General features: G+C 37.0%; 1 protein-coding gene across 1 annotated transcript in view; it reads right to left on the bottom strand.

Annotated features, from left to right (window-relative positions):
• The window catches only part of DIP-alpha (Dpr-interacting protein alpha), a 242818-nt gene that overhangs the window by 113222 nt on the left and 102027 nt on the right, over window positions 1-27569 (bottom strand). Inside the window, exons 2-3 of the mRNA XM_073976091.1 lie at window positions 19157-19266; window positions 17629-17814 (exon numbers count right to left, since the gene is read on the bottom strand). Of these exons, the coding sequence (XP_073832192.1) occupies window positions 17629-17814; window positions 19157-19266 (296 nt within the window). The remainder of the gene's footprint in view (window positions 1-17628; window positions 17815-19156; window positions 19267-27569) is intronic.

Genomic DNA, 27569 nt, shown 5'->3' with positions numbered 1-27569 from the left:
TGTTCTTGTTGTTGTAGTAGTTTTCTTGTTTGTCCTTGGTCAAAGTGTATTTTACCGGTAGTGTTGCACAAAATATGAAAGAAATTTAAGGTTTTTACAACATTGGAAATCCTTATCATATAAACTTAGTACACCCTAATATTTATACCCTCAGCCTTCAGGTGAACGGACGATGTATGTTTCTAACAATTTGGAGTCACACAAATGTCTGTCCGTCTGTCTGGCTGGTTGGAGCCCACGAAAACTCTCGAACGAATCAAATTTGGACTTCGTAATATTTTGACCAAACTTAATTTAAGGGGTTATCCCTATTGATCGAAAAAAATTTTATTGGCTTATTTTGAAGTGCAGGTAGTATAGAGTATACCGCAAATTTCAAGTCGATCGGAGCAAAATTGGCTGAGATATGACCTTTCAAAGTGGAGAACCCGTTGTGGTTTGTGTGTTTAGGCGTACTTTATTGGTTTATTATACCACTTCTTTTTGCATAATTTTAATATACCTCACAATGGCTACCTGTTGGGAATTCCCTGAAATGAATTCACTTGTAACCTATGAATGAAATATGGGGACGGTCATTCATTCCTTTCCAGGTCCAGGTATAGAAGTATTGTAAATATTATAAAGCCGCTCATTCATTATTTTTTGTCAATTAGTAAGTGGCAACGAAAGAGATTGTTCTATGGACTTGCAATTCGACGTCATTCGAATTCAATTCACGATATGCATGAGGCAATATGGGCGACATTTTATCATTACAGTTCAAGCGATACAAATCCACGTCACAAGAGATATCCAACCGGTGAAGACTCGTGGTGTTCATATCAACGGGCTCGGGCAAGAAAAGAGGCTTTCATACACGATTACAGACCACTTCCATAAAATGTTTTGGATGCTATTAGACCTAAATACAGCAATCTAAGTAAAGAGTCTTTACTCGAAAAATGCGTCGACGGCTTCAATCAAAATAGCAACGAAAGCTTCAATCAACTTATTTGGAAAATATGCCGCAAACCCCTTTCAAGTGGAGCACTCGTTGTAAATTTGGCAGCTTACATTGCGATTGGTCTTTTTAACGAAGGTACAAAATCGGAGTGAACCTAGACAAAACGCACACGAATATGCTAAACAAGTAAGCCAAGGCTATAGTCGGACGGAGCCGACCATGTGATACCCTACACCACAACCCCTGGGAATTAGCTTTCACAAATCAAAATTTTTGGAACAAATAAACTTATTGTAAGAAATAACTTTATGGATTCTGGTACCGCACAGTGGTTCAGAATCGTTTTTTCCTGGCCAAAATTCTGTAACTTTTGAACGGATAGAGATAAATTTTCATAATTTTTTGTTGAACAGATAACACAATCAGCTTTCAGACGAATTATAAACGGTCAAATTCGGTCTGGTAGTTGCAGAGAAATTCAAGGTCAAAGTTAAACTTTTAAGATTTTTAAAAAATATTTTTTAAAAATTTAAAAAAAAATTTACAACAAAATTTAAATTTTTTTAAAAATTAAAAAAATACTCTTTGGGTTTTCATAAAACATATACAACTCGTATAAAAACTCATATACTCAAAAATCTGTAATTCATATGGAAACAGTATAGAAAAACACACATTTTTACCCATGTAATTTCAATAAATTGAAAAAAGTGTTAAACGGACGGAACGGGGCGGGTACAAAAGTATATATGGGCTGAAAGAGGAGACTCCCGGCCATCTTTCCGTAAAAACAGAAATTTGTTCCATGTTGTTCCACAAAAGTTCTAGTCCACTAAATTTGGAATTGCATAAAATTTAGTACCTGAGGAAAAATAAAATAGCTAATGTTGTGTAAACGCTACGGTGATATACTAAAATGATCTTTTAAGGCCACAATCCTACTTACCTTACAAAAAAACATTGAACACAATATCTGTTATAGTTTCCGAGAAATAGCTACGTCTTTCCTCAGAAATTTGCAAAAATTACGTATTTCCCAAAAATTGGGAAAATGTTCGTCTATAGGGGCCCACCACGCCCACCCACCACGCCCACACCTTCCAGTATTTTGACCTAATTTTTTGGTTTCCTTAGTTTCAATATATTTACTGTAGAATCCCATATAGAAATTAAATATCTTTGACAAAACAAAATTTTGATTTTTGGCCAGGAAAGTCGATTCCTGAACCATTGTGCACCGTATCACACTTCTTCTTTTCAACGAATGGCAAAACGACCCATGCTGCAATGAATGTATAAAAACTCAATTGGACAATTAACACGCTAGAGCACCATGTACTTTGCAATAATGCAATAACTGGGAATGGGAAAATGTTGTTCTCTACACAAAACCCATTATATATTAGGCTGTAGTCCCGTTATCTAGCCGACACATTATTGCAATTTGCATCAGGGGGAAAGGTTAGTAGTTATTTTTCCACATGTAAGCTACTTTGCCGGTATATGCCCTCCAGGAAAAAAAATATAGACCAAACATATTTTTTTTTATTTTTCACACAAAAGTAATGGTCCATTTCACCCGCTAAATAATATCAGATCATCATCCAAAATTGTAGGCATCTTCTTCTACCTAAACTTTTACCTCATGCAAAATTTCGTGATTGTTGAGCTATAATTGCGACCTCTAGCGTGTTTTTGATTACACTACAAACAAATAACTGGGTATATTAGGATGTTTCTCTGTAATCTTTTCATGTACACCAACACAATTGGCATCAATAGAAAGGTCAAGCGTTCCTCTTCCAAGTATAGCTTACTTGCGCGGAATGTCTCTTCCAAGAATAAAGATATAAGCTGTATATTAAAAATTTTCAAAATTTTCGCACAAAAGTTGTGGTCCATTTAACCCTCTAAATACACTGTGATACAAAAGTGGACAAAATTTTTTTGCAGGATTTCTGATGCACAAATTCGGTTTTGTGGCAGTCCATAGAAGACGAAAATACCTTTGGTTTCTTTGGGTCACTTCGGTTTTTCATTTTATAACGGTAAATGTAGTGAAAAATGGGCTTTCTTGGATTTTCAACTTTAAACGGACATTACTTCTTTTTTCCACAACCGATTTGCACACACTTTTTTTCATTATAAAGGGGAGAGTAATGCTTTTCGAACAAGCCATAGATTTTTGAAATCGGTTAACAAATGGCTAAGTAATAGTGGTTTAAGTGCGACAAAAACGCATTAAAAACAGTAAAATGTTTTTCCTTGTGCTCTAGGCTGCGTAAACGACACCTAACAGTACAATTATTTACTGTTAACAAGAATGAAATTTAGTTGGCTTTCTAAAATGGGAAAAACTAACGAAATCGGTTGAAAAATGAATGCGTTATGGCATTTTTTTGCGTTTCAACTTTTTAGTTTTTTCATATTTTCCTTTATAAAAGATGGGTATCTTAGCATGTATGATTCTAGTTGTGATTATCCTGCTTAACAATTACGCACAAGGTATCAATGTTTTATAAAGGAAAATATGAAAAAAACCAAAAAGTTGAAACACAAAAAATGTCATAACGCATTAATTTTTCAACGGATTTTGTTGGTTTTTCCCATTTTGGAAAGCCAACTAAATTTCCTACTTGCTAACAGTAAATAATTGTACTGTTAGGTGTCGTTTACGCAGCCTAGAGCACACGGAAAAACATTTTACTGTTTTTTAATGCGTTTTTGTCGCACTTAAACCACTATTACTTAGCCATTTGTTAACCAATTTTAAAAATCTATGGCTTGTTCCAAAAGCATTACTCTCCCCTTTATAATGAAAAACAGTGTGTGCAAATCGGTTGTGGAAAAAAGTAGTAATGTCCGTTTAAAGTTGAAAATCCAAGAAAGTCAATTTTTCACTGCATTTACCGTTATAAAATGAAAAACCGAAGTGACCCAAAGAAACCAAAGGTATTTTCGTCTTCTGTGGACTCCCACAAAACCGAATTTATGCGTTAGAACCCCTGCAAATTTTCACTGTAGCACTGTGATATTATCTGATCGCCATCTCAAATTGCAAACTTCATCATATACTCTTACCTTAGTTAAAATTTCAAGGCGATCGGACTATTATTGCGACCTACAGAGCAGCTACAAAATCGGATAAAAATTATGTTTTTTGTCCATTTCACCCGCTAAATATTTCACGATCATCACCAATTAAAATAGCGATCTATTCTGATGTGAAACCGAACTCCACACTAAATTTCGTGACGATCGGTCCATAATTGCGGCCTGGAATTTGATTACAATTTATAATGGACAGACAGACACACGGACGGACGGACACACATCTCAAAATCGCTTTATCTCGTCGAAATATGAAGATTGGTATACCACATTAGGGGTCTCCGACGAATATTTCGCGGTGTTACATGAATTTTTACCAAAACAAACTTATAATACCCTTTCCACATAGTGGTGTAGGGTATACAAATCGACCAAGCACGAATTTCACTGGCCGAGTGTACTCGTGAAAGAAGAATGTTGCGAAGGCAACACCAAATTTCCATTTTACAAGCTACATCGTCGGCGGAAGAGCTCCTGTATGGACCAGGAATAGATGACTCCTTGTAATTTTACCAGAAATACATTTTTTATTCATGTAAACCGAAATAAAAACTTAAAACGTGCTTTTCTCGAAATACCATTTTTGAAGTCGGTGCCAACGATAACTCGAAAATTGAGCGATCTTCGTATATTTTGGTGAGTTTATTAAATACATAATTTTTTGGCCGATTTTTTGATCGAAATTTTGACTTTTCACTATTTTTGTTAAAATAGATTTTTGAAAATTCTGACAAAGACAAGATTATTAGGTTCTTAAAACGCTCACCAAAATATATGAAGATCGGCCCATTCGTTTTTGATCAATCGTTGGCACCGCAAAACGCTTTTACAAAAAATGGGTTTCGCAGGTAGCCATTTACCACAAAAATGTGCAATATTTTTCAACAACAAAAATTCCAAAGATTTACCTAAAAATATTGATAGTTTTCTTAGAAAAAATTATGAAAATTGAGTTTTTTGGCCAGCACAATTAGGGATAACCCCTTAAGATCGAAGATGGTCCATATCGGTACACCGCCAAAATTCAAAGACCAAAAGTTCTTCCAAAGGTTCTTCCAAAGCGTAGCCACTTGTATTCGCTGCCCCCATTACGACGGCACACTTTTTTATACCCTCAGCATTTATGCTAACGAGGCTATATACACTTTCATACGGGCAAAATGTGCCTCATCGAAATAATGGTTTTAGACCCCAAGTATGTTTGGACGAAATGTGTTTCAGACAATTTGGAGTCGATTTAGCAATGTCAGTCCGTCTGTCTGCCTGGCTGGTGCTCACGATAACTCTCGAACGGATGAACCGATTTGGTCCAAAATTTGGCTTTCGCAATACTTTGTCCAAGTTTAGTTTAAGTTCGATGATGGGTTATATCGGTCCACTCCTTCCGGTACCTCCCCCACAAAAGTTCGGAAAATATGGACTCAATCGGTCCACTCCTTCGGGTACCTCCCACACAAATTTTCGGATAAGTTCAGTTTAGGACCTCTTCTCGAATCACTTCGATTTTTGTTGTAACAACTTGTATTCACTGCCCCCTATACGACTGTACAAGTTTCATCAGGGGCAAGTCCATACTTCCTGAGAAAATAGCCTGAAAGGTGCACAAAAACCCTATGACACCGTCTGTAGTGGTTGAAGCGCAAGATAACTCTCGAACGGATCTGCCAATCTTGAAGTGAGTGACCGATTTGATCAAGACTTTACACATCCCAATATATCTACCAGATATAGATCAGGTTTAAATATGGACTATATTTGTCCACTCTTTCAGGTACCTCCCACACAAAATTTCGGATAAGTTCACTTTAACACCTGCTCTCGAATCACTTTGATTTTTGTTGAAGTAACTTGCATTCGCTGCCTCAATTACGACGGTAATAGTCTTTTCAGGGGCAAGTCCATACTTCTTGATAAAACAGTCCGAAAGGTGTAAAAAATTCCAATGGCACCATATGTAGTAGCTGGAGAGCACTATAACTCTCCAACTGATCAACCGATTTGGTCCAATATTTGGCCGTCCACATATTTTGTCCAAAATTAGTTTCAGTTCGAATTGGCCCAACTTTGGGTCTTTTAATATTTTATTCAAATTTGGTTTAATTTCTAAAATGCCCCATATCGGTCCCCTTCTTGGGGTACCTCTCGCAAAAAAGTTCAACATTTGTGACTAAGTGCAGTTTAGGATCTGTTCGAAGATCCTTCGAAAATGTATACCAATGCTATTCGTTGTCCTGTTTAAAGCTATATTATGTTTTTCGTGGACAAATCCATGCTTCCTGGAATACTGGTCCAAAAGATATACAAAGACTAGTGGGCGCGATATCTATCGAAATTATATGACTCCCAAAATAAGATTCACTTTCGATCTCGTAATATATTGCCCAAACTTAGTTTAAATGAACTTTGTATATCGATTCACAATTTTTTCCACAACAAATTAAGAAATATCGATATTATGCCTTTTAGATCCTGTTCTATGTTAGTTCATACTTTTTTCTGGTCCTTAAAAAATATATAATTTTTTTGTGCGGAATTTTAGTTACTGTTATAATGGTAATAAGGTATTAGTCAAGCTAACCTTATGGACCTGACAGAATTTCAATTGTAATGGTTAATCAACTGTATGAATCGTGTGTCGAAGATATGAGCAAAGTCATGAACTTGTCGTAAGCCACCCTTATAATTCCCAAATCCCCGAAAAGGGTGATGGTCCAGTCAGTGAAGTCGGGATGTCAGCAAAGGTCATACAGATCACCACTATCGATAATTCTGGAGTCGTTTTCACTCCCTGGCATAAGAGTGTGCTATCCAGTTGCGAATCATCAATAGGGGTTCCGGAGGCAGCATTAGCCGATGTTTCTACTAAAACATGACCAGACTAAAGTCAAAAAGTGCAACCCTCCCATCTTTTAAGAAACGTATAGTGAAGCAGGTATTTTTCTAAGGAGTGGTGACATCTCCGGAACTATTTAACCTGTACCTTTCTACTATTTCACGCCCTACAACGGCATTGAGACAATTAAGTACGATTATGATTTTACACTCATGGTTGATAACATTTTTGCCAGGATAATGCCTATCTCATAGATCTTGTTTAGTTTTACCACTGAAAGATGAGAGAACTGTAATAAGGTGCTTTTTGGTCTTTGGTGTGTTGCCTACATGTGGAGGCTAAGATCTTGTTAGCTGAGATGTTCCTGATGTAGAAAGCGGTTCACAGATATAATATAGAACCCCTAGATCAAATGGCATATCAAGCAGGTTAAAACAGTATTCAAAGTGGTGCAGTTGGGGAGGCTATGGAATCGAATCGTATGACAGCGTATAAACAAAAGCTACTTCGTGAATCGTTATGGCGCAATAAAGTCTCGATAGTTGTGTAGACACATCAATTGCTATTGAGTCAGGATTGATGACATAACGCATCTGCACCCAGATGAAAATGTGTTCAATAGTTATAGTGTCAACCAGCCACACACATATAGGCAACTCACCGGATTCTTAGGATTTTTAAAGCTTTGTCTATAAGTCAGGAACCAATCTGAATCACAAGTATTTTCTCCGATGGAAATGTTAAAACAATCCTCAAACAGCCCTAAAATTACATTTAAGCTTTAACAAGGAATATACGGTAACAAATTGTGCGACGAAGATAGACTATCACCGAGCTTGATTTTAGTTTGAGCAAAAGTTTACTATTACGTTTAATGTTTTTCATTAGTAAAGTTACTCCCTGCAAGAATTATCGTTTCAAATCCCTGAATATCCCTTAAACTGTACTTAAACGAAAATTGTCAACTTTTGTGAAGGAGGTAGGCGAAAGTGCTTTCTGATATATATCTTCTTGGAACCTCATGTACAAGTTTGCATGTTTTGACCAAATCGAATACTGATTTCGTAAGTTATCGTGGTCATCAGTAATTCTAATTGGTTGGAGCAGGTTTTAAAAAATTGTGCCGTCGTAGTGGGGCTGCGTGAGGGCAACCTGTCGTTAACAATTTCAAAGCGATTTGAATCCTGTCTGTATGTGCACTTTTGCTAAATAGGGGACCGAAAGTTCTGATCACTCCGTTCGTGAGTTATCATGGGCACTATTGTATCAAAAAATTTTGAGTTTTTGTGTGGGAGGTTCCCGATATGGATCTTCTTAGAACTAAATCGAATTTGGGCGAAATATTACTAGGTGCAACGTTTGAACCAAGTCGGTTGATCCGATATAGGGTTATTTTGCGCACTCGCGATCCAGCCTATATGACGGGTTTAGGTCAACTCCAAATTGTCCCAAACGGATTTCCTCCAAACATACTTTGGGTCCACCATAACTTTCGAACGGATTAACCGATTTGGTCCAAAATGTGTGTTTTTTAATATTTTGTCCAAACTTATATCACTTTCGTAGATGGGCGACATCGGTCAACACCTTCATGTACCAACCGAAAAAAAATTTTCGCTGAAATGGTGCGTACGATTACTCTGGAAGGTACTAACCAATTGGGCCCAAAATTTGCACCTGACATATATCAGCTTCGAATATAGACTATATCGGTCCACCTCTATCGAGTACCATCCACACAAATTTTCATAATTATTGGCACAAGTGGAGTCCCTCGTCGGACCGACATGGAATTTTTTGCAAGTGGTTGTACGTCGGTACATTTTTTGGGGGCAATAATGTGCTTAAAGCTCTAAATAACCCTGCCGGTATCAATTCAGATGACTGATGAAATCTAAAACTATTGAGTATACGATTTCGCCGAAAGATTTCACATCGTAAACTTTCTTCCAAACGTTCATCAAATTCTAAGAGGTTTTATATTGAAAAGCACGTTTGAGTACCTCCCACACAATAGCTCAAAATTTTTGCATTTCGAATTGCTTGTTTACAAATTTTTACCAACAGTACTTCGTATGGTCCTGTTTACAACGACATAATAGCCCGAAAGTTGTAAAAAAATCACTGTTAAAATGTGATGGACACGATAACTATCGAAAGGAGTGATTGATATTGGTCCAACGTATGCGCATCGTAATATTTCACATTTTAATAATTTTCGAATATGAACAATATTGGTACAATATCCTTCAAGTAACCACAACATTTGAAAATTGTTAGCAAATATGCAGTTTAAGGAAATTTCTCATTTCTTTTGACATTTGTTGAGCAGATCACACAAAAGTCGGTCTCCATATCTGAAACCTCTTTTTTGGTACCGAACTGTTCGTAGTGGTTCTTTCCAATTTTAACTGTGGACAGGGTATCAGTTAATGTCATTTTGCAAAGGCGAATATGTTTTGCGGGGATACCAAATTCATACATGGCTTAGACTACCTTAGAACGTAAGGTGCTGTTGAAGGCGACTCTATAATCGACAAACAATTTGTAAGTGTTTATCTGCATCTCTTGGGTATTTTCAAGTATTTATCGCATCGTAAATAACTGGTCAATGGATGGTGGATTTGCCAGGTCTAAAGGCACATTGGTATGGCCCAATTATTTTGTTGAGTATAGGCTTTAGTCGTACGCGCAATATCCCTAGCACTATCTTATAACCAATAGTGAGCGGACGTATGCTCGTACAAATATCTCCTTTCTTGTGGACCGGACACAGGATGGGGTTCATTCATCGGGTACGAGTTTGTCGTGCCAGATGATGCTAACTTATCATACACCATCATCACATACACCTTATCAGCGTGTTGACATCTCTTTTATACAGCTCGGCTTGTAAGCCATCGCCTCCGGCTGCCTCTTCAGCTGGTTTATTGATGTCTTTACCTCATCTTGATAAGGCGGTATACATTCAATACCATTTTCTGGAATTGGATCTGAGGTATCTTATTCGTCTTCATTAGTTGTAAATACCATCTTTCGACCACAGAAGGCCTTTTCAGGACAACAGAAGAACTCTTGACGTCTTCTTTCGACAACAGAAGGCCTTTTGAGAACAACAGAAGACTACTTGAGGTCATCTAAGGATGACGGAAGGCCACTTGAGATCTTCTATGGACAACATGATACCTCTTGAGATCTTCTCTGTTCAACGGGAGACCTCCTGAGGTCCTCTATGAACAACACAAGACCTTTTCAGGTCTTCTACAGACAACAGAAAAACGTTTTAGGTCTTCTATAAACAACATAATGCCTCTTGAGGTCTTCTATGAACAACAGAACAACTCTTGAAGTCTTCTATCGACAATGGATATCTTGAGGTCCTTTTTGGACAACAAAATACCTCTTGAGGTCTTCTATGGACAACAGAATACCATTTGAGGTCTTCTATGGACAACAGAAGATACTGGAAGTCTTCTGTGGACAACCGATTATCTTTTGAAGTCTTCTATGAACCACGGAGGACCACTTGAGGTCTTCTATGATCAACAGAATGTCTTTTGAAGTCTTCTATAAACAACATAACAACTCTTAAGGACAACAGAATATCTCTTGAAGTCATCTATGGACAACAGAATACCTATTGAGGTATTCCAGAGGTATTTTATGGTCAGCAGAAGTTCTTGAAGTTGTCTATGAACAACAGAAGACTTCTTAAGGTCTTTTATGTACAAAGGACGAGGTCTTCTATGTACAATAGACGACCTCTTGAGGTCTTCTATGGACAGCAGAAGACCTCTGAAGTCTTCTTCTATACACACATGAAGAGCTCTTAGGTCTTCTGTGGACAACTGAAAACCCAATGAAGTCTTCCACGAACAACGGAAGACCTATTGAGGTCCTTTTTGGACAACAGAAGACAGTGTATATCTTCTATGGACAAAATAAGACACTTCAGGTCTTTTATAGACAACAGAAGCCACCGGAGGTCTTCTATGGACAACAGAAGACCTCTCAACTGAAGAACTCTTGAATTCTTCTATGGCCAACAGGAGACTTCCCAATGCCTTCTTTGGACAACAGAACACCTCTAAAGGTCATCTGATGACAACAGAAGACCTACTGAGGTCCACTGGAAGTCTTCTATAAGCAATAGCAGATCTCCTGAAGTCTCCTATAGACGAGAGGAGACCTCTTGAGGTCTTCGTTGGTCAACAGAAGATCTTTTGCATTCATTTACGAAGAACAGAAGACTTCTTGAGGTATTCTTTGGACAATATATCTCTTTATCTTCTATGCACAAAAGAAAACCTCCTGAAGTCTTATATAGACCACAGTAGACCTATAGAGGTCTTCTATGTATAACAGAAGACGACTTGACAATAGACAACAACAGAGGAAGACCTCTTGAGATAACCGAAGACACAGGAGGTCTTATGTGGACAACAGAAGACACTTCTTTGGGGAACAAAAGATCTTTTGCAGTCATTTATGGAGATCAATAGACCTCTTGATGTATTCTTTGGACAACATATTTCTTGATCTTCTATCCACAAAAGAAAACCTCCTGAAGTCTTATAAAGACAACAGTAGACCTCTTGTGGTCTTGTATGTACAAAAGTAGACGACTTGATAACAGATATCGACAGCAAAAGACCTCTTGAGATATAGAGATAACAGAAGACACTGGAGGTCTTATAATTCCCAAATCCCGGAAAAGGGTGGTGGTCCAGTCAGTGAATTTGGGATGTCAGCAAAGGTCATACGCGTCACCACTATCGAAAATTCTGTAGTCGTTTTTACTGCCTGGCATAAGAGTGTGCTATCCAGTTGCGGATCATCAATAGGGGTTCCGGAGGCAGCATTAGCCGATGTTTCTACTAAAATATGACCAGACTAAAGTCAAAAAGTGCTACCCTCCCATCTTTTATGAAACGTTGGGGACCAATTCAGAAACAAAAAGTCTAAACCACGTATAGAGAAGCAGGTATTTTTCTAAGGAGTGGTGACATCTCCGGAACTATTTACCTGTACCTTTCTACTATTTCGCCCTACGCCCTACGACTGCATTGAGACAATTAAGTACGATTATGATTTTACACTCATGGTTGATAAAATTTTTGTCAGAATAATGCCTATCTCATAGATCTTGTTTAGTTTTACCACTGGAAGACGAGAGAACTGTAATAAGGTGCTTTTTGGTCTTTGGTGTGTTGCCTACATGTGGAGGTTAAGATCGTGTTAGATGAGATGTTCCTGATGTAGAGAGAGGTTCATAGATATAATATAGAACCCCTAGATCAAAAGGCATATCAAGCAGGTTAAAACAGTATTCAAAGTGTTGCAGTTGGGGAGGCTATGGGAGCGAATCGTATGACATCGTATAAACAAAAGCTACCTCGTGAATCGTTATGGCGCAATAAAGACTCGATAGTGGTGTAGATACCTCAATTCCTATTGAGTCAGGATTGATGACATAACGCATCTGCACCCAGATGAAATTGCGTTCAATAGTTATAGTGTCAACCAGCCAGCCACCGGATTCTTAGGATTTATAGAGCTTTGTCTTTAAGTCAGGAACCAATTTGAATCACAAGTATTATCTCCGATGGAAATGTTAAAACAATCCTCAAGTAGCCCTAAAATGACATTTAAGCTTTAACAAGGAATGTACGGTAACGAATTGTGCGAAGATAGCCTATCACCGAGCTTGATTTTAGCTTGAGCAAAAGTTTACTATTACGTTTAATGTTTTTCATTAGTAAAGTTTCGGCCAAATCGTTTACTCCTTGCGAGAATTATCGTTTCAAACACCTGAATATCCCTTATAATGTACTTAAATTTGCAACTTTTGTGAAGGAGGTAGGAGAAAGTGCTTTCCGATATATATCTTCTTGGAACTGTACAAGCTTGCAAGTTCTGACCAAATCGGATACTGATTTCGTAAGTTATCGTTGTCATCAGTGATTTTAATTGGTTGGAGTAGGTTTTTAAAAAATTGTATCGTCGTAGTAGGGGATGCGTGGGCAACCTGTGGCAAAAAAATGTTAAAGCGATTCGAAACCTGTCTTTAAAGGGCACTTTTGCGGAATAGGTGAGCAAAAGTTCTGATCACTCCGTTCATGAGTTATCATGGGCACTATTTTATCAAAAAATTTTAAGCTTTTGTGTGGGAGGTTCCCGATATGGAGCTTCTTAGAACTAAATCGAATTTGGGCGAAATATTACTAGGTGCAACGTTTGAACCAAGTCGGTTGATCCGATTGAGGGTTATTTTGCGCACCCGCGATCCAGCCTATATGACGGGTTTAGGTCAACTCCAAATTGTCCCAAACGGATTTCCTCCAAACATACTTTGGGTCCACTATAACTTTCGAACGGATTAACCGATTTGGCCCAAAATGTGTGTTTTTTAATATTTTGTCCAAACTTATATCAATTTCGTAGATGGGCGACATCGGTCCACACCTTCATGTACCAATCGCTGAAATGGTGCGCACGATTACTCTCGAAGTTACTAACCAATTGGGTCCAAACTTTGCATCTGACATATAGTATCAGCTTCGAATATGGACTATATCGGTCCACCTCTTTCGTGTACCCCCCACACAAATTTTCATAATTTTTGGCACAAGTGGAGTTCCTTGTTGGACCGACACGGAATTTTTTGCAAGTGGTTGTTCGACGGGACATTTTTGGGGGCATGTCCATATTTCTTGTGATAATGTGCCAAAAGCTCTAAATAACCCTGCCGGTTTCGCCGAAACATTTCACATCGTAAACTTTCTTCAAACCTTCATCAAATTCCAAGAAGTTTTATATTGAAAAACACCTTTGGGTACCTCCCACACAATAGCTCAACATTTTTGCTGTTCGAAGATTGTTTACAAATTTTTACCAACAGTACTTCTTGTGGTCCTGTTTACAGCGACATAGTGTTTTTCGTGGGCAAGTCCATGGTCCATGCTTCCTGACATAATAACCCGAAAGTTGTAAAAAATCACTGTAAGTCCCAATTTACATTAGGCGAGTTTACTTGCGGCAATTGTCAGTTTGTAGGTGAGAGAGGGTGCTGAGAGGCAAAGGGTTACCATATGCCTCACCTCTCTCTCCTACAAAATGACAATTGCCGCAAGTAAACTCGCCTAATGTAAATTGGGACTTAAAGTGTGATGGACACCATAACTATCGAAAGGAGTGATTGATAGTGGTCCAACGTGTGCACGTCGTAATATTTCACATTTAAATAATGTTCGAATATGGGCAATATTGGTTCAATATCCTTCCCCATACACACAACATTTGAAAATTTTTAGCAAATGTGCAGTTAAAGGAATTTTTCATTTCTTTTGAAATTTGTTGAGCAGATCACACAAAAGGCTGTCTCCTTTTCTGAAACCTCTTTTTACCAAGCCGAATATGTTTTGCGGGGATACCAAATTCATACATGGCTTGGACTACCTCAGAACGTAAGGTGCTGTCGAAGGCGACTCTATAATCGACAAAAATATGGTAAGTGTTGAACTGCATCTCTTGGGTCTTTTCAAGTATTTACCGCATGGTAAATAACTGGTCAATGAATGGTGGATTTGCCAGGTCTAAAGACACAGTGGTATGGCCCAATTATTTTGTTGAGTATAGGCTTTAGTCGTACGCGCAATAGTGAGCGTACGTATGCCCGTATAATTAGAGCACACATTCTTATTTCCTTTCTTGTGAACCGGACACAGGATGGGGTTCATTCATCGGGTACGAGTTTTTCGTGCCAGATGATGCTAACTAGTTGATACATACACCTTATCAGCGTGTTGCCATCTCTTTTATACAGCTCGGCTTGTAAGCCATCAACTCCTGCTGCCTCTTCAGCTGGTTTATTGATGTCTTTACCTCATATTGTTCATTCAAAACCATTTTCTGGAATTGGATCTAAGGTATATTATTCATCTTCATTAGCTTTAAATACCATCAATTTGGAAAAATGCCAGAATACACTTTTTGTAACAGTCACCAAATTACCTTGCTGCTCTCTACAGGAAGATGTGCCTGTACCAAAGCCATCAGTTTAAAGATTCACTCTTTGGTAGAATGTTCGAACTTCATTCTGACTTCTGCACATCTCGATTATTTCACACTCCCGCTTTTGCATTTCTGTCTTTTTCCTGTGGAACAGGCGATTCTTCTCTCGCATTTTCTCCTGATATCTCCTTGAACGACACTCTTGGGCATACCTTGGGTTCCTTGGTGGAGGTCTATGGTATCCAAGTATGGATTTTGCGTTGGAGTGTTTGAGTGGAATATGAGGTCTTCGGGGTCTTCCATGGACAACAAAAGACTTCTCGGGGCCATCTACGGACAACAGAAGTTCTCTTGAGAACTGTTATGGATAATAGAAGACCTCTTGAGGTCTTCTATGGACCACAGAAGAACTCTTGAGATCTTCTTTCGACCACAGAAGGCCTTTTCAGGACAACAGGAGAACTCTTGACGTCTTCTTTCGACAACAGAAGGCCTTTTGAGAACAACAGAAGACTACTTGAGATCATCTACGAGTAAGGATGACGGAAGGCCACTTGAGATCTTCTATGGTCAACATGATACCTCTTGAGATCTTCTCTGTTTAACGGGAGACCTCCTGAGGTCCTCTATGAACAACACAAGACCTTTTCAGGTCTTCTACAGACAACAGAAAAACGTTTTAGGTCTTCTATAAACAACAAAATACCTCTTCTCTTCTTCTTCTATTAACAACAGAACAACTCTTGAAGTCTTCTATCGACAATTGATATCTTGAGGTCTTTTTTGGACAACAAAATACCTCTTGAGGTCTTCTATGGGCAACAGAATGTCCTTTGAAGTCTTCTATAAACAACATAACAACTCTTAAGGACAACAGAATACCTCTTGAAGTCATCTATGGACAACAGAATAGCTATTGAGGTATTCCAGAGGTATTTTATGGTCAGCAGAAGTTCTTGAAGTTGTCTATGAACAACAGAAGACGATCTCATGAGGTCTTGTATGGACAGCAGAAGACCTCTGAGGTCTTCTTCTATACACACATGAAGAGCTCTTAGGTCTTCTGTGGACAACTGAAAACCCAATGAAGTCTTCCACGAACAACGGAAGACCTATTGAGGTCCCTTTTGGACAACAAAAGACAGTGTATGTCTTCTATGGACAAAATAAGACACTTCAGGTCTATAAAAGACCACCGGAAGTCTTCTATGGACAACAGAAGACCTCTCAACTGAAGAACTCTTGAATTCTTCTATGACCAACAGGAGACTTCCCAATGCCTTCTTTGGACAAAAGAACACCTCTAAAGGTCATCTGATGACAACAGAAGACCTACTGAGGTCCACTGGAAGTCTTCTATAAGCAACAGCAGATCTCCTGAAGTCTCCTATAGACGAGAGGAGACCTCTTGAGGTCTTCGTTGGTCAACAGAAGATCTTTTGCATTCATTTACGAAGAACAGAAGACCTCTTGAGGTATTCTTTGGACAATATATCTCTTTATCTTCTATGCACAAAAGAAAACCTGAAGTCTTATATAGACCACAGTAGACCTTTAGAGGTCTTCTATGTATAACAGAAGACGACTTGACAATAGACAACGACAGAGGAAGACCTCTTGAGATAACCGAAGACACAGGAGGTCTTATGTGGACAACAGAAGACACTTCTTTGGGGAACAAAAGATCTTTTGCAGTCATTTATGGAGATCAATAGACCTCTTGAAGTATTCTTTGGACAACATATCTCTTGATCTTCTATCCACAAAAGAAACCTTCCTGAAGTCTTACAAAGACAACAGTAGACCTCTTGTGGTCTTGTATGTACAAAAGAAGACGACTTGATAACAGATAACGACAGCAAAAGACCTCTTGAGATATAGAGATAACAGAAGACACTGGAGGTCTTCTATGGACAACAGAAAACCTATTGGACAGTAGAAGACACTGGAAGTCTTCCGTAGACAACAGAAGATCACATGATTTCTTCTATGGATAACAGAAGACCTGTAGTGGGATTTTGTAACTCATTTTTGCTGTTACCGACGAAAATCGTAAAATTAAATCGCAAAATTATGACTAAAAACATAAAGAAAATTTGGCATCACTGTTTGTGTCGGTAGAGTGACTACTTTTTATTCATCGTTAACTTACCGAAAAATTTCGTTAATTATCGAAATTATAAGCATTTTAAGCTGGGTACACATTGTCAGTTCTGAATGACAGCTTTGTTGTTGCTTTCTAGTGTGGCCGTTCATTTTTATCATTCATCATACAACCGCAATATGTATTGTGGTTGATGAATGGTTGGACAGTTATCGATGCTTGAAAAATATCGACATTCATAACTGACAATATGTACTGCTCTTTAATTTTACCGGGAATTATCAATAACAGCAAAAATGAGTTACAGAATCCCACTACTGTTGTGATTGTGAAAACCTTACGGCTGCCAACTACGTCTCTTTAAGAGAAACCTCAATTTGGCTCAATCTTTGTACATCGTAATCGTTCCTCCAACGTTATATTAAATATGAACTATATTGGTAATAAGCTATTCTGGGATTGCTTCTTAACGTTATTTCACAGGCTGAGGTTATATCTCGGTCGGCAAAACCGCCTAAAATTTTTTTACATGTTAAAAGTTTTGACTTTTCATACCAATTTTTTGGATGCTTTTGGTTATATTTTCTTAAATTTTCTTTAATTTTGCAATTTCCAACTTACCTGACTTTTCATGGGATCCGTATTCAATTGACACATATAGCCACCACGATCCTCTTCGGTTACTGCTCGTATATGTAAATTCCATGTATTCTGATCCAAATGACTGACTGTCACACGGGAATTATGGGTTATGACATTCTCGTGTATGGCCTGAATGGCTTTTGTATCAGCTTTGAGCCAACCAACCTGAACACAATAGACCAAAAGAAATAAAAAAATGTGAGAAAAACACCAAAAACGTATGAATGCACATTTTGGGAAAATAAATGAGTTTGTTGAACTCCAGCTGGAAAGAAAAAAAAACAAAACCTGGCAAATGCATTGTATTTCATATTGTTGTGGTTGTTGCACTATTTTTTTGCTTGGTTGCAGTATTCCAGTAGCTACGTTTCTTCACATCGATGCTTGCATGCATGTGCGTGTTCAGAGAGTTTTTGGGCAATATGAATGTGTGAAAAATGTACCAAAAATGATTTACTGCCACAACATGTTGTTGACTTTTTTGTTGCCTACAAATGTGTGAGTATGTCGGAGTCTGATGCATTTAATCATTGCTATGTGTGTTGTGTGTGTGAGTGCGTTTTTGTTTATATGCGCATACATGTTTGTTGGTATTGTGTTTTATAATTGATGTGTTATTAAGTACTTTTTCTCATACATATAATAACCCTGCCAGCAATTGGAAGTGAGTTTCGCACTCCCTCGCCTAAGAGGTCACTCCGGAGACACGCCAAGGAAGATCGTTTGTGAATTACACAAACAATTTCTACAGCCTTATTGTGATTACGTTTTATCGCGTATGCCGACACTTCGGAGTGACTTCTGAGTAACTTCCAAGGCGATTGTTTACATTTATTTAATGATTCAAAACATTTGAACAAATATAGAACATTTTCTATCTGATGATTATATGAGGCGGTGGTGCAGTGGTAAGCATACTCGCTTAGCATTCTGAAGGCCCGAGTTCGCTTCCCAAGTCAGGCATCAAAACATCACATTTTTAAAATGACAAAATTGCAAAGAATAATTTCTCTAAAAGAGAAGAAATAAAAATAACAAATAATAAAACTAAAAAAATAAATAAAAATTAAAAAAATACAAAATAAATAAAAAATGAATAGAAAAAATATATATATATTTTTTAATTTCTAGAACTATCGCGGAAACGATCTTCTAGAAGTGTCGCTCGAGTGACTTCCAAGACGACACCCCGGTGTGGTTCATTTCTTCACAACGGAGGTCACTTCAGCGTGACTTCTGCGACTATCGCCGCGACTGTTTTCATTGCCCTGGGCGACACGCCTAAGTCACTTCCGCGATAGTTTTTGCTTGCAGGGAAGTGAGATTGTGTGTGAGTATTTGTTCAGAAGTGTTTGAGGCAATTATTCATAAAAAATTCGATAATATCTACATTCATTTGTGTATGTTGATATTTTTAAATGTATGTTGTATGTATGTATGTTGTTTGTGTGACTTTTATGTTATTTGCATTTCTGTATGTTCTTCTATCAGGTTGTTTACAACTTACCCTATAACCGCCCAAATGTCGCACATGACATGTGAATGTGGCATCACGACCCACTGGTACCGAGACATTCGATATGCTCTCAACGAATTCCGGCTGGAATGCAGCAATTTCTGCAATAACATAAAAGAAATACGCATACATATTTTAAAATGTTAATACTCGTAATATTGATTTAATTTTTCAAAAAATGTGTTACTCTAAAACTAAAGGTGACGTAGTGGATGGAAAATATCAGGCATAGGTTCGGATCGAAAATAACATGGCAAACAATCGCACTTTATATATCCTCAGACCGTAGGCTAACTATCATACTCTCGGCCTTAGGGCTAAATCATTCGACCAAATTGTGTGACGAAATAATGGTTTTAGACCCCATGTATGTTTGAACGAAATCTGTTTCAGACAATTTGGAGTCGAGTAAGCCATGTCCGTCAGTCTGTCTGATTGGCTGTAGCGCTCGTTAACTCTAGAATGGATCAACCGACTCGGTCAAAAATTTGGCACTCGTAATATTTTGTTGGGTGACACCGTGGTGCAATGGTATATACACGATTGCACGCTAAAGGTCGTGGGTTCAATTCCCCGGCCATGCAAAATTAAATTTTCAATGGGAGCAAAACCATGTAAAACCTCTCTACAAGTGGTGTCTTCGGACTAGGCGATATGCTGTACACTCATTGATGTGAGAGAATTCTCCCTTGTCCCTTCTGGGATGTTTGTGGAACAATTATTATATACTATTTTGTTGAAACTTAGATCAAGTTCAAAAATGGATCATATCGGTCTACTCCCTCCGTTATCTTCTACACAAAAGTTCAAAAATGTGCGCTAAATTGTGCGAACGTTAAACTTTGAATGGAGTAACTGATTTGGTCCATACTATGTACATCGTAATATTTATACCAAGCATATATATGGTTCGGTTATGGACTACTCCTTCGGGAACCTCCCACACAGCATTTCGGTAAAGTGCAATTAAGACCTGCTCTCGAATGATTTTGATTTTTTACAGTGTTTTATTTAACTTGCTTTGGTGTCCGTTTAGTTCAAATCTGATAATTCATTTCTAACATAATTGCAGTTGACCAATCGAACTGAAACTTTTCACACTTTTCAGATTTAGATGACAATACCTGAATATGGAATCAAAGCCAATATTTGTCAATTTTTATAGTGTTTTAACAGTGTTTTATTTAAATTGCATTTCAAATCTAGTAACTCAATTTTGACACAGTTGCAGTTGACCAATCGAACTAAAACTTTGAACACTTTTCAGATTTGGATGACAATAGATGAATATGGGACCATTTTTTCCTACAGCCCTCATATAGTAGTACCGCCCGATTTCAGGTATTTTGAGGATTTTATCTCCATTTTTTACGAATTGGCTGTAACTTGGCAATGGGACCCCCCATTGGTACAGAAACTTCTTCACTAAACATGATGGACATAGGTACATGTTTTGGTATAGTCCCCATATAGCGGTACCACCTGATTTCAATTGTTTTAAGGATTTCATCTTCATTTTTAACCCGAATAGGCTGTAATTGTGCATTTGGGGTTCCCAATGGTACTAAAACTTCTCCACCAAAAATTGTTGATATAGGTCTAGGTTTTGGTATAGCCCCCACCATATAGTGGTACCACCCGATTTCAAGCGTTTTAAGGATTTTATCTTCATTTTTATGGATATAAGTCCAGGTTTTGATATAGCCTTTATATAACGGTACTACACGATTTCAGGCATTTTAAAGTTTTTATCTAAATTTTCGGCCTAAATTGACTATAATTTTGTTCTCAGTGGTCAAATAAAGGTATTTACTAAAAAGTTGAAAATAAAAAATAATTTAAAAAAATTAAGTTTCAGTGTTTTATTTAGAATCTCTCAAATAAAACGTTTGCATTTAAATTATAAATGGTGGCAAAATTAAACGGCAAGCGTTTTATATTTATTGAGGCTAAGCGACAAATTATTTTCTAGTTTTAAGTGCATTTCTAAATAAAACACTGAAACTTAATTTTTTTAAATTATTTTTTATTTAACAAGCTTTTCTCAGGACCCATGTTAAGACGGTAAAGATTTTCTAAAGGGCAAATATATCATACTACCTCAGAAAATGGCCGGCCCATTCTTTCAGGTACCTCCTCCGGTTTTGAGCTTTAACTCAAATCCATATTTTTAGTCGAAAAGTTCATAGTTCAAAAGTTCAATACATAATTTCTGGGAAAATATGTAACGAAATTCTGTGAGCCGCTTTTTGGTTACCGACAAGAATCAGTAAAATTAAATAGAACATTGGTGGCGTCGCTTTTATTAGGATAGCTGATACAATTTTGTTTTTTTTTTTTTTTCAAAATAGTCTGGCTTAATCCCATTGTTGTTGTTTTATTATTTTAAAACAACTAATTTATTAGTGGAAAAAGTTTGGCATTGTTCGCCAAGGGGTAAGGCAGGGAAGACTAGTTTCGATCCACGTCACTGAATCTAACTAGTTCCCTTGTTTCTTTTTATACCCTCAGCATTTATGCTAACGAGGGTATATACACTTTCATACGGGCAAAATGTGCCTCATCGAAATAATGGTTTTAGACCCCAAGTATGTTTGGACGAAGTGTGTTTCAGACAATTTGGAGTCGATTGAGCAATGTCCGTCCGTCTGTCTGGCTGGAGCGCACGATAACTCTCGAACGGATCAACCGATTCGGTCCAAAATTTGGCTTTCGTAATATTTTGTCCAAACTTAGTTTAAGTTCGAAGATGGATCATATCGGTCCACTCCTTCCGGTACCTCTCCCACAAAAGTTCGGAAATGTTCGGAAAATTTGGGCGCACGATAACTCTTGAAGGAAGTAACCCATTTGGTCATACTTTGCACATCGTGAAATTTCTACCAGACTTAATGAGGTTCCAATAAGGACTCAATGGGTCCACTCCTTCGGGTACCTCCCACAAAAAATTTCGGAAAAGTTCAGCTTATGAGCTGTTCACGAATCGCTTTGAATTTTGTTGTAGCAACTTGTATTGACTGCCCCCCATATAACGGTACAAGTTTCATCAGGGGCAAGTCCATACTTCCTGAGAAAATAGCCTGAAAGGTAAAAAAAGCCCTATGACACCGTGTGTAGTGGTTGGAGCGCATGATAACTCTCGAACGGATCTGCCCTTTCGGTCCAAAATTTGGTCTTCGTAATATTTTGTGCGAACTTAGTTTAAGTTTGAAGTTCAAAAATGTTCGGAAAATTGTGCGCACGATAACTCTTGATGGGAATGACCGATTTGGTCCATACTTTACATATCCTAAAATATCAACCAGATATAGATCAGGTTCGAATATGGACTATATCTGTCCACTCCTTCGGGTACCTCCCACACAAAATTTTGGATAAATTCACTTTAAGACCTGCTCTCGAATTACTTTGATTTTTGTTGAAGCAACTTGCATTCGCTGCCGCAATTACGGCAGTACTTTTTTTTTCAGAGACAATTCCATATTTCTTGAGAAAACAGCCCGAAGGTTTTTAAAAATTGCCTATGGCACCATATGTAGTGGAGGGCTCGAACCGAATACTGCCGTCGTCCACACTTTGGATATTGTAATATTTGTTCGAATATTAGATGAAATTCAAAAATATTCGCTAAAATGATACGCGAGATTTCCCATAGACGTAGCAATCGATTTGGTCCAAACTTTGGATCTCTAAATATTGTCGAAACTTAGTTTATGTTCAAATTTGGCCATATCTGCCCAATCCTTGTGTGTGTGGTACACAAATGTTCAACATTTTTGTGTGGTTCGAGGATCCTTTGGACATTTTTACCGAAGGTTTTCCTAGTGTCCATGTTTACAGCGATATTATGTTTTTCGTAGGCGAGTGTTATAAAAAAATCCCTATCTATCGATATACCTGCATATTTGAGCTTTAATCCTATCCATACTTTTGTCGGTGCATACGCCCAAAATGTTGAAAACCCCCCCTAAATACATAAGTTTTTTTTTGGAAAAAAGTACTTCAGTCCACACAGACTAAGGGTATATCTCTGTCGGTAAAGCCGATTGATACTTTTTTATTTGTTTATTATAACAGGGATATCTTCCGAAAATAATTCAACATCGTTATGATTTTTCTTCTGAATGTTGGCATAGAATAGGACTGTCAAAAACTATCTATGGACCTGTTGTCTAAACACAGCTTAAGAGACCTTAACATATACAAAGAACAAATTGTAAACCATTCAGATGAGCGGGAGTGTATAAATCTGAACTGTTTTCGGTATAATATTTTACACTTATTACTAGACCAAATTTTGTCAAACATTCCAAATTTCACCAAAATTTGACAAATGAAATCGGCCGAAAATATATATAGGATCTGCACATATCCAAATCTGAACCGATTTCGACATAATTTGGCACATTTATTTCTAGACCAAATTCAGAAACGCATTCCAAATTTCATTGAAATCGGACATATAAAGCGTGGTTGCAGCAAAAGCGTGAAATCGGCCGAAAATATATATGACAGCTATATCAAAAGCTGAACCGATTTACAGATCGAATTCAGTCACACGTTCCAAATTTCATCGAAATCGGACATTTATAGCGTGTTTGGTGCAGCAAATACGTGACATCGACCGCAAATATATATGGAAGCTATATCCAAATCTGAACCGATTTTCACCAACAAGCAATAGCGTTCTTCCCATGTCTAAAAAAATTATATTCCCCAAATTTTCAGCTGAATCGGAAAATAAATGCGACCTGTACGTTGCGAACAGCGCATATGTATCGTCACCATAAATGCCCGAAGTCGTATCTCAAAAAAAGAGTCAAAATTATTTTTTTATTGAATCTAATACATAGGACTAGCACTTGCATAATTTTAAGCTTCTACGTTAAAAAAATAACGATCCTATTCATGAAAAAGCATTTCGGAAAATGGGATAACATTGCAGATTTTGTTGTAATGACGGATCCCTTAACCAAGCGTTTCCGCGGTTTTGGTTACATTACTTACTCCCATTCGTATATGATATATAAGATTTATAATCCTCAAAACAGTTTTTCATTTTATAACGTTTTTTTGCTTTTGTTAGTTACGAATTTTGGCATTTATGCTGACGGTATATGCCTAGTACAGTGTTAATCACCACTGGGCTCGCGAGCAGTGTCTGTGTGAACACACACAATCTCAGTTGTGGTGAGTTTGAACGTTGCTCTCACCACCGATCATCTTCTTTGTTTTAGCAATGAATTAACGCACACGATGTTTATCTAGAGAGGGATAGATAATATCGTGTGTGTGCCCAATACAAACGCAGCGGTTGAATTTGTTGTTGCTGGTGAACACTGGCCTAGAAGGAACATGGGTATATCTCGATTCCTTTTGTATGTTACATACAAATCCACAAGGACATAATACCCCTTACCACAGTGTGGTGTAGGGTATAAATTGTCTGTTGCCATACTAAACCGGTGACGTATGAGTTGTTCATTCACGTTTCATACGTTACTGCATATTACTCATACGCCATGACATTCATCCATTCCAAGCTTGAAACGAAACACCGGTAAAATAACAAATATTTTTCCGACAACCACAAAATATATGTGTTGGTAGGTTTTTTTTTTTTTATTTTACGTTAACATTTATTACAAACTCGTTTCCCGCCATCAAACATAGCCAAATGACAAACCACAAAAACATCCTGAAATGTTCGACACATTAAAAAATTCTATAAATCATATTTTTTGGACAATTGAATTTGTTGGAGAGAAAAAAAGAATGCAGCACATAAATAATTTAATATATAGTCTCCCATTTAAGTCTACTGACTAAAAATAGTAATAGGGGGAAAACACACACACAAAAACGAGATCATGACAACTCTATAAATATTGATGTAATGAAAACTTTACTTTGTTTTTTTGTTATCTTCGCTGCACTATTGTCGATGGTATATTGAACTATGAGGCAGGCACTAAAGAATCGAGGAAGAAGAAAAAAACACACACATTTTGATTACTCATTCTATGGAAATTGAATGAAAATGTTTGTCGTCAGATGCGCCGACAAAAGTTTTAACAAAAAATGAGTCGAATTTTATTTCCTTTTTGCACTTTTTTCTTCTATCAGCAACTGTAATGCAAATAAACTTTTATAAGTAATGCAGTAGACGCTGACATTGTTTGAAGATTGCGAAAATTCCCAAAGGGCATCATAACGCCCTTGGTTAGTTGTGTTGAGTTGATAATGATGCTATTGGAAAATTATTTATGCTTTCCATTGATATGCAGCAAAAAATTGATTTGGAATATTTATGACATTTTCAAAGTTTTAGGAAAGCACATAGAAACTATGTTGGTAAAATTGAAAACTCAATATATAAATAATCTTAGCTAATTTATTCCTAGACTAATAAAGATTAATCCTTTATTATTTTGTAAAATTCTCCAACTTTTAACTTGTTGCTTGTCATGTGTTTTTCGCGAACTGTTCAGGTTTATGAAATATTTTTAAATTTCCATCGAGAAACAGTTAAAAAATAATCAGTCGGCTTTGGTGGGATCAACTACCCTCTGCATACAAAAATATTATGAATACAAAATACTAAAAGCTATAGTGCGAGATGTGTATAAAGAAGAAACCTCGAATATTGGGACATTTCAGGGCCTATGTCTCAGGAAGTATTGGCTTAAACTGGATTTAATTTTGGGAATTATTCCTTTTCGTTTGTTTGTCACTGTGGGGAAATAAGCGAAAATTGAAATAAAATTGAGCTTTAGTGAGCAAGGTACCCGAAGACGTTGTCCGATATAGACCATCCTGAAACCTTTTCCTGATGACTTTTCCATTTTTATACCACCAGCATTTATGCTAACGAAGGTATATCTGCTCGCGAGCCAATTTTTGGTTGTTGCGGACAAAAGTTATGGCGGTTTTATTTTTATGAGCTTAATTGTTACTAGAAAGTTCCCTCGAAGTGATTTAAGCGAACAGATTGCATAATACATGTAAAATGTTACTCAGAATACGCGGAATGTACATACATTTGATAAATTATTGAATATGTCTTTTTTAAAAAAAAGTCCATCTACCGGAAATTACATAAACATTTGACCACATCTTTTAGTTTGTATATATTTTGCGAAATATAATTTGTAATTTATTAGTATTCAAAAAGCTATAAAACATCGCTAGTTTGCGCAGAGTACATACACTTTTTGTCCGCATCCCATTTCAGTGTTCACCATGAAAATCTACATCGATATATGGGAAATGTTGCCAATTATTTCATATTCCATTTCCAAAAAATTGATTTTTTTCTTTTCGTGCTACATTAACGATTTTTGGTACATATGTTAAGAAAAAATTCCCCAGTACAAATCCGCTCGCGAGCAAATTGTTGGTTGTTGCGGACAAATGTTATCGCGGTTTTATTTCTGCTTTTAAGAAAAAATTATTTTAAAAACGCTAATTATTTTATTGAGCACAATTGTCACTAAAAAATTATCACGAAGTGGCGTCATTAAGTAGATTGCATAATGTCTATAAAATGATACTCAGCATTCGCGGAATTTACAAAAAATTGACAAAATCTTAAATGTAATCCGAATTTTTTGAAAATATATATAAATTTACCCGTCAAAAATTACAAAAAATAACAGTTTTAAATAAAGACTCCACGGGGAATTGAATGAGACCAAACTTATAATCATCGGGATAGTAGTTAGGATATTATAGCCAAAATAAGCACATATTTGTGTTACAAAAACAAATTTTGGTTTGGAATAATAGTTTTCACATGCATTCTAGAGTTCAAAATATTGAAAAAATTCTATAGGAGTACTTCTTTTATATTTCTTGAAACTCCCAAGAAAATGGGCGGATTTTGCTTTATCTACATTCACATAGAAGGTTTCCCATTGAGGAAAGTTATCGGGTTGATGAAATAAATCATTAGTCTTCTTAAACGGATTAGAGTTCAAATAAACCGCTTTAAGTTATATGCATTATAAAAATATGTGTAAATCGCGTAATTATCAAAATCGTTTTGTCCGCATGTGATTGTCATGTACAGCAAGACCATATCTATTAAGTTGTATATATTTTTCGAAATATAACTTTGACGCTAAGATGTAGCATCGGCTGCATCTAAGCATTAAAAAACCTGTAAAAACATCTCTAATTTGCGCAAGGTACAATAAATTTTGTTCCGAATCCGGTTTCAGTGTCACCACGAAAGTCTACATCGATATATATCTATTTCAAGGCGATCAATCAGGAACCGTGGATGTAGCATCACACACTATTTTTTGGAATAAAATTAATGTAGCACCATTATCAGTGAAGTTTTTAAATCTCTGTTTCCACAAAAACGAAAATGCTGCATTAGTTTTTTCATTGCAGTAGA

The sequence above is a fragment of the Musca autumnalis genome, unplaced genomic scaffold (assembly GCF_047663935.1).
Source record: "Musca autumnalis isolate F117 unplaced genomic scaffold, ASM4766393v1 scaffold_3, whole genome shotgun sequence".
Classification (NCBI taxonomy): domain Eukaryota; kingdom Metazoa; phylum Arthropoda; class Insecta; order Diptera; family Muscidae; genus Musca; species Musca autumnalis.
Note: the sequence above shows the minus strand (reverse complement) of the source record. Positions and strands in the feature narration are given on the sequence as shown.